Below are 9072 nucleotides of genomic sequence, written 5' to 3' on the forward strand. Positions count from 1 at the left end.
AGTGGAGGAAAATATAACGGTCAACTACGTGCGTAATTTATTGCTTAATTATCGACAGCTTAATCCGTCCCTTAATTATCGATGATAATTTGTCCTTCTTTAATCATCGTAACCGTCATTTAAATCTACTTGTTTAATCCGTCCCTTAAATCCGTCCCTTAATCATCGTCACCGTAAACCGTCCGTTAAACTTGCTTGCTTAATCCATTCCTAAATCTTAATTCGTTCCTTAATCACCGTAAACCTTAATCTTAATCCATTTTTTAATCACCATAAATCGTCATTTAAACATACTTGCTTAATATGTCCTTTAATCACGGTTTGCTTAATCCATCCCTTAATCTTAATCTGTTCCTTAATCACCATAAACCGTCATTTAAATCTGCTGCTTGCTTAATCCGTTCTTTAATCACCGATAATAACTCGCATGAAATTATTAAATTTAAATTAATTATTTTAAATCTATTTTTATCTAAAATAAAATTATTAAATTTAAATTAACTATTTTAAATCTATTTTTATAGTCGATTTAACGTATTTAAATTGCGTTATTTTTGGGTCGCCTGTGTTTTGACTGCTATGACTCTATTGCACTCTACTTCTGCATTTCCAAACCTATGACATGCACAAGTGAAACATTCGAATTTCAATCAGAGATAAATGAACGTAAAAAGGAATGAAAAGAACAAAAAAACTTTACATTTCTTGACATGAGAAAAGCTTCAAGCCAAGATTCTCTCATGAGAATATAGTAAATATTTTGTATGCTAAAATCCCTAAACAATTACATGATTTTGCTCATATAAACAATTAGAAGGCTTCAATATATGGACCTCTTTTTATCAATGTGTAATCGTTAAATAAACAAGCAAAATTAACTGCTGGAGTTGATTTCCATTCCTTTCCTCTTGGTATTCCTTCCCAACTCTGCATCTTTATCACTCTCAGAGAATGATCTTTCCACCTTTCTCTTATTCTTCTGCCTTGACATGTCTTTCTTCTCATCCATTAATGACAAGAGCCTGTGAATACGCCCGGAGTGCGAGCTACCTTGAACAGGGGAAGTGCATTCAGTAGGGTCGTCACGATTTAATTGGCGTATAATCTGCAAAAAGTATATGCAAAGAGCCAAGAAGCAAGCTAGCCCGCAAATGAGAAACAGGCCCCAGAAGCTCTTCAACTCGAGTCTATTTGATTCAAGTTCAGTTGTGTCTGAACTGCAACTGCTATGCATCAGCCACTTGTCATGGATCCTTTGAAGATCACCACTTTCCGATAACGCTAGAATTGCAGTCGACATATCAACAGCTAATGGAGAGTCCCGTGGAAATGCCTGGTATATGCACAAAATATACATGAAAATAATAGAAATGAAGCCAGAGTAACATTTTATTCCACCAATGTGCCTCAGCATGGGAACTAAAACAAGATCATATATGCTCGGGTAATATTTTTAGAGTCACTGGTATGCAGAAAGTACACAAATATGAGAATAAATAGAAATGAGGCCCGAGTATGATCGGGTAATATTTTTTCTCCTAAAATACTCGAGTGGATTTAAGCCTATTGCATTGTTCATCTGCAAATATTATTTCAAATTTTCTTGCGAAAAAAATCCAATGCCATATTAAAGACCTAATGCTTCTGATTTCAGATGAGAAAAGAACATAGCAACCAGAAAATAGGTACTCACAAAGCCCCAGCCACTTTTTGTAAATTCTTGACCTACAATCCTGTATGTGCACTGTGATGATAGGAAGTGTTCAACATAAGCAAGTTCGTCAACCACAGCAGCAACACCACCCTTCTTTTTAGGACCAATTTTGAGTGCCTTAGCATATGCTTCAGGTGATCCTAGGGCAACAAGCCTTGATTTTGATATTCCAAGTTCTTCGCTCAAATAATGTTCAACAAAAGAACCCACTTGGTATCCTATCGGCTCATCACCTTCCTTCAAGCTTTCAATCCCACTGATAGGAGAAAATAACTGCTGCACTGTGAGTATTGATGTCAAACTTGCAGTGTAGCTTGAGTTGATTATTAAAACCACAAAGAGCCATATGAGTAGCACAAAGCGACCCAGGGTGCTCAAAGTGTTTTCTCCTGCAAAAGGAACAAAGAAATCACCTTATCAAAAATAAATTTTAAAAAAAAAGGCCGTATTCCCCAATAGTAAGCATAAAATCCTGGAAAAAAATGACAGAATGCTTACTATGCGAGAAAAAAAGGGTTGAGAGACTGAACCTGCAACATTAACAAACAAGAGATGGATCAGATGGTAATAAATTTGTGTGCTTCAAAGATGATATTTGGGATTAAATGAAGAAGGTCTTCGTAATGATACATATAGCTCCACTTTCAAGGGATGGTTCTTGCTATTGCTACTGTGCGATCTGAGAAATTAGCAAAAATGTGCTACACACGAGTTTTTCTAGGCAACTAGTTAGTTCAAATCAGGACTGTCACAAATTAGCATGAGTTGGGAAAATGCGTAATAACAAGATGTTAATTTAGGAACTAACCACAAAACAGTTATGATTTGTCTTTTAGGTGGACCCCTGAACTCATCATTAATCCTATGCTCCAGAATCCAGACAACTGTGCCAATAACAATGAAGAAACAGCCAGTAACAGTCCACATAAGTGGACTAAATGGCCTGAGGAAAGACCAGGACCCTGACTTCAATTTCCTAAATGGGGCCACAACAACCAATCCTGATGCTACATATGGCTGCGTAAAATCCACAATTTTGGTTCGATTTGTGACTATGGCAATATCACCAATGGCAGCATCAAAGAACTGCAATAGGAATACAAGAAAGTCAGACAATGGGGAAAAACATATTCCATGTAAATTGGAATTTCAAACGATAAAGCTATAATGTACTACTCACACCCGTTGTGATCAAATTCACGAGTTCTGTGTAGCTGGGGTTTTCTTTACCATTTCCAAAGGGGATAAATTGATATGGGACAGCATATGGTAATAAACTTACAGCAGCTGTAAACACATCTACACAAAAACCTTTGAACATGTCGGTCCCTGGGACACGGGTTACAAATTCCTTGAAACTAACCCGAATAGGCACACCAACTCTCAACTGCTTCCCATTGTTGGGAAAAACCCATCCACGGGGCTTTAATACCGTGTCTCCAGGCCAAATAACGCTGTACAAATGCTGGTTTGCACTGGAACGATTTGGTGGTCTCATATAGAGTGTCTCAGGGGGAACAGTTGATAAACCAGAATAATTGGACCAGTAACCAATCCGTCTATACCCAGTTCCTATCACATTAATAATATCATAAGCAGGAAGAATCAGAGATCTGTCTGAATCAAACTTTAGGGGACCTGTTAAACCAATAAGATCGCTCTTCAATATGTTCTTCAGCAGGAATGTTCCACTATCAAAAATGTTCATTGCATCAAGATGAAGTTCACCACCTTCTGCAGAAATCAACCTGGGATCCTTAGAAAAAGAGATAACCCCACCCTGGTCTAAGAATGCGTCAATAGCATGAGCAACCAGCCAGACAGAATCATAAGCATAAAGCCCATAAGCATTCAGCCCCAGAGAACCACCAGTCATCTTGCTCCACCTAGAGAAAAAGGATTTCTTCCTATCTGAGTCTGGTGTGTAATGACGTAAAGTAAGAACTCCTTGCATCGTGTTCATGGTCTCGGAAGATAGAGGAGAAAAAGAATCTAAATAAGATGAGAGCCAATCTGTGGCAATCCATACATATCCATTACCCATCATCCCAAGATATTTTGCCACAGAAAAGGTTCTAAAACCTAAATTGGGATTCACATGAAGGACAACAACCCGAGATTCCATTAATGCAACCTTAACGAGAATATCCATGATGTCTCCCTGACTAAAATCAGTGTCTGGTGGAATCCCCACTTTGTAAGAGATTTTACACCTCCTCTCAGCAAGTTTATCACTTAGAGCTGCTATGCCATTACGTCCATAATCATCATCAATAAAAATGGCAGTTACCTGCTTCCAACCATAATAATCAACTAGTTCAGCTATTGCAGCCATTTGGTATAGATCACTTTGTGTTGTCCTAACAAAAAAGGGGAATTGGAGTGAGTTAAGAGTGGGATCCGTTGCAGCAAAAGACAACAGAGGAACTCGGAGTTCATTTACAACATGGGATATAATATGAGCAACTACAGAAGATTGTGGACCGATAATAGCAACGGTATCAATCTCCATGAATCGCAAAGCTGCAAGAACACAATAGTTAGATAACATAAATTAAACACACTCCAGTCCATCTTAAGTATTTGAGTTTGCAACTTACATCAACTTAAGAGGAAGTAGGTAATTACTAACCTTCAGCCATGCCAGTAAACCCACTGCAGTTGGAGCTGTGCATTGTCACAACAAGTTTGGTTCCATGCAGAATGCTCGAATTTGCATTTACATCTTTGACAGCTTCCGCGATGGCAATTTTGGCAACTTTTCCAATGGTAGAATCAAATGAAAAAATGGCTCCAATATTCACAACAGCAGGTCTCGAAGTAACATTCCTACCATAGCCATTTGGAAACAGTCCACAGAAGGCAAAGAATACCAAAACAAGCACTATTGCTTTCATTTCAGATCAACAGTGCAGCTGTCCTCACATATCCCAAATGAATTTGCTAACTGCTGCTGCTGGAGAATTTGCAGCCAATTGAATCATGGATTCTAAGGAAATGAAAACCAGAACTTAATCAGCAGTTTTAACAGTATAGTTTCTAAATAAATATATGCTATGCTCCCTCTATGGGAATACCTAAGAACAAAAAAAAAAGTGCGCAAGCACTGGGTTTAAATGGCTAAAAGAATCGCTGAAAATACATTCTTAATTGCTGAACAAAACTAGTGAGAAGAATCGGAAATAGAATTCACTGATCATAGAATAAAATCATTTGTGCTTCATCTATTCCAAGTTAGAACACAGCGATCCATGTGTTGAATCCCATATTGGTTTGGAATAGGGTAATATGTTTAGGCACTCCTCTCCCTCCGAATTAGCATTTTAGGCACTCCTCTCCCTCCAAATTAGCTTTGGGGTGAGTTAGTTCTAACACAAATTTAACACCATACCATATGCTTCAAAAGTTTTCATTTGGCGTTGTTTCTTCATCTCTCTTATCAAGCAAACAAGTATTAGTATTAGGAATAATATATAGGATGTAAGGGGAGGGGAAAAGGGAAAGTGGAGGGATAAAAAAAAGAAAGTTTGAAAGCAAATGCAAGAATCAGATACCCTGTTCAAATTAAGCTAAAATCCATATTTATTTGAAACAGATGACACTGAAATTATAACTAGACAGCCTGTATGTGAAGCTGATTCCTGTTCTTTTGAATCCATGTGCTCCAATGTTATTAAATGAAATTGAGACAACCAAATCCAAGAAAACAAAATAAATAAAGAGGCAGATATGTAGAGTAAAGATCCAAACGACAACCTTACTTGAAAAGAGAAATCTAGCATGGGAACTGAGTGGAGCACCAAGCAGCCACCTTCTCCCTGTAAAAAGGACAAATAAGCTTCAAATATCCATCTGGAAGTGTTCTTCATCAGAAAAAGAACAAGAAATTTAAAGTTCAAGCGAGGCACAGAGAAGTGGGAATTCACTATTTTTCACTTTGTAAGAAACAAAAGATAGAATAATATCAAAAATACAAAACAATTGCCACTAGAAAGTAATGTTCTTTAAACAATAGTCATCTGCAATTTGATGCCATGAATTCGCTAAATAAATGGAGAAAAGAAGAGAGCCTATCTTTACATAAGTATAAAGAAGACAAAATATCCAGATGCTGCAATCACCTGATGAAAGCTAAGTCCCAACAAGGCTGCCGAAAGATGAGTGGAAGACCACGATTCATGAGTCCATGAGAGACTTGAATGCAGAGTATAGGAGTCTTGAGAAGCTGAGAGAGACAGGGGAAATGACCAAAACCCAAGAAGATATTTGAAGTCCACGTAACAAGGACGAGAGATGCAAAGAAGCTTACTTGGAGGAGAGATTATGCACTTCCCTTTATTTTTTTTAAGCGAATATAATGAGGGCCCAGTAAGATTCTACTACCTCAGGCATGCCTAAAATTTAAACTTAATTTGTTTTTTAGACGGGATGATTCGTCAAACATGATATTCTCATATTTATTCAGATTTATTTTTCATTAAATTAAATTTGTGAATTTAAAATTTAAATTTAATTATAACATTATTTTAAAAAATTTTGTGAAAAAATATATAAATATAAAATTAAAATACAATAATATAATGAATTTTATATAAAAATTTAATAAAATTTACTTGTTTATATTATAGGTTTATATAAAAAATTTATATAAAAATAAGATATAAGTTGTCTAAATAACCATATTTTTAATTACCAAATTCATTTGATCTGATTATTAAAATAACCTTATAATCTAAGCATGCATACACTCAATAATTTCTCTATAAACGACACAAAAATAGAATGAAAACAAAGGTTTAACGAATAAGATAAAAATAAAATTTCATTATAATTAAAAAAAAAATTAATTGTGAAAATGGCATTATAAAAAAATAATGTGATAACAAACAAAAAAAATAAAGTGATAAGGTAAAAAAACATCACGATAAGGATGATTTGTTAATAATTAAAAAAAGGAATTTATTTTTTAAAAAAATTAATTGTGAAAATAAATAACATTATAGAGAGAACCCATTTCTTTCCTTTGCTATGAGAATAATAAATATAAATAAAAATTATAAAATTCAAATAAAATAACATAATTTAATTTTAATAAAAAAATTCAACCACAAATTTAATCACAACCAAATACAAATTCTCAATATTTCAATCTCATAAACTAATATAATTCAAATACAAAATTTCTCAACATTTCAATTGCATATTTAAAATACAAAAATTCAGTTATAAAATTTATAAAAAATTAGTCAAATAAAAATTATAAAATAAAATTCTGTAAAATGCACTGATTGAGTGGTAAGAAAATAGATAGAATTTATATTAGATTGAAATAAATATTGTTGAATCTCTCTTTCGCTTAGATAAAATTGTAACATGCAATCATAATGAGAGTATAAAATAAAAAACAGATGATTGGTAGAGACTTGAGAGAGACTAATGCAGTAAAAAATACTCATGAATTTTTAATTTTGATGGTTGTATAGTGATTAGTGAAGGTTGGGACCAATCGATTGAGAAGAAGAAAAGGGAAGAAAGATAGAAAGGAGAAAAAGAATAATAAGGATGGCAACTTCTATGGGAAAGAAAGAAGGATAAAAAGAGTGTTGTGGTTTCAAAATAAGAATGAAAGAGGTTGTTGTTTTCATATCTCTCTATAATTAGGAATGATAAAAGGTAAAATTAGGATTTTAAAATATTTTATCTCTTTAACAGAAAAAAGAACGAAATGATTTGATTGTTATCGATTTAATTAGGTAAAAATATTTTAATATATTTTTTAAAATTGAGAGACTAAATTGTTAATAATAATAAAATTTAAGGATTAAATAGTAAATTGTTTGAATATATTCGCATACAAAAAAAATTTTTAAAAAAAACATACAATTTTATTTAATTTAATAACAGATTTATCTTCAAAGAGTAGTAGCTGCAAATCTTTTTACCATGAGAAAACCCATATAAAATTACCAAAAGATATAATACTTTCACTGTAATTTTTTTAATTATCTTAAAATTATTATTTATTTATTTTTAAACTATAATAATATATAAATCGATTGTTATAATTTTATTTTATTTTATTTTTTTAAAAAAAATTTTAAATATATCTTAATATTTAATAAAATTTAACATATTTAAAATAAATATAATTAAAAAGTTAAAAAAATAAAATATATAAAAATTATAAGACAGATAAAATAATAATAATATTTACTTCATAATTAAAAGAAAACCCTAACTTAAATATTCTTTTACTGAATATTTAGGTATTCAATAATTCTTTTAATATGAATTACTCTGAATTAATAAAAATATTTTTTAAAATTACATTTAAAATATTGATGAAAAATAAATTTGATTTTGAGTGACAAACATAATTATAATTTATTTTATTGAAAATTTAATATTCCTTTACAACCAAAATGGATTGGGATGATGTGAAAATGACATTGGCATGTGCAAGATTTAGACATACATAATGTGTACATGGACAAGCATTTATTCATTCATTTTATAAAGGAAAGAATAAAGTATATCAGACTAAAAAGTTGTTAAAATTCTTTATGTCCAACTCCAAATTTTCTTTTTATTTTATAAATTAAGTAAATATATACTTTTTATTATTTATATTATTAACTAATTTTTAAAACCAATTAATTTTATATATTATAAATTAATGAATAAATTATTATTAAAAATAAATATATTTTTAAGTAAGGGATATTTTAGTTTAGTTAATCAATTAAAAAAAAAAGTTAATCTATATTCCTTTCTATATGTGACACAATCCCAACATCTCATTCTCATATTCTTTGTTTTGGAAAAACTTCACTAAGAAAGTAAAGAATTTTTTAAAAAATATTAAAATTATAATTGTTTAGTTTTTTTGTAAATGAACCGAATTATTCGTAAACTATTCGAAATTCGGTTCGATAAAAATTCGATCGAGGTCGAATCGATTTTTAAACGAGTCAAACTCGAACCTAATTTTTAAACTCGTTTAGTAAACGAGTCAAATTTGAACTTTCTGAGTTTATGAGCAGACTCACGAATAGATTCATGAACAATTTCATTAAGTAAGCTGAAATTATTATCATAAGAGAAATAAATTCAAACCCTATATACACTTTCATGAGATAAACCTAAATTTTTTAAAATTCAGCTCTATATAGTTTAGTTATACTCTTAAATTTGCATACATTTGAATCATTAAGATTTAAAAACTCATTTTTATAAATTTACAAATTAATTTATAGTTATATTTATTTAACTAAAATTATTTTAGTTTTAAATTTATTAATTTTAAACTAAAATTTATTATATATGTAAATAAATTAAACTATTCGTGAACTATTTGA

General features: G+C 31.4%; 1 protein-coding gene across 2 annotated transcripts; it reads right to left on the minus strand.

Moving 5' to 3' along the window:
• Positions 1–677: 677 nt before the first annotated feature.
• On the minus strand, positions 678–6019 carry LOC110615589 (glutamate receptor 3.3). Of its 2 annotated transcripts, XM_021757549.2 has the most exons (8): positions 5836–6019; positions 5471–5532; positions 4347–4703; positions 2895–4237; positions 2523–2800; positions 2213–2244; positions 1694–2103; positions 678–1333 (listed from the first exon to the last, which is right to left on the minus strand). In XM_021757549.2, exons 3-8 carry the CDS (start codon positions 4609–4611, stop codon positions 875–877), a joined length of 2787 nt encoding a protein of 928 aa, XP_021613241.1. In that variant the 5' UTR covers positions 4612–4703; positions 5471–5532; positions 5836–6019; the 3' UTR covers positions 678–874. The 2 variants fall into 2 exon arrangements, with proteins under 2 accessions (XP_021613241.1, XP_021613244.1); XM_021757552.2 differs by lacking the exons at positions 5471–5532; positions 5836–6019 and having other exon boundaries at positions 2895–4074; positions 4347–4489.
• Positions 6020–9072: the final 3053 nt, after the last annotated feature.

Source organism: Manihot esculenta, chromosome 5 (assembly GCF_001659605.2).
Source record: "Manihot esculenta cultivar AM560-2 chromosome 5, M.esculenta_v8, whole genome shotgun sequence".
NCBI lineage: Eukaryota > Viridiplantae > Streptophyta > Magnoliopsida > Malpighiales > Euphorbiaceae > Manihot > Manihot esculenta.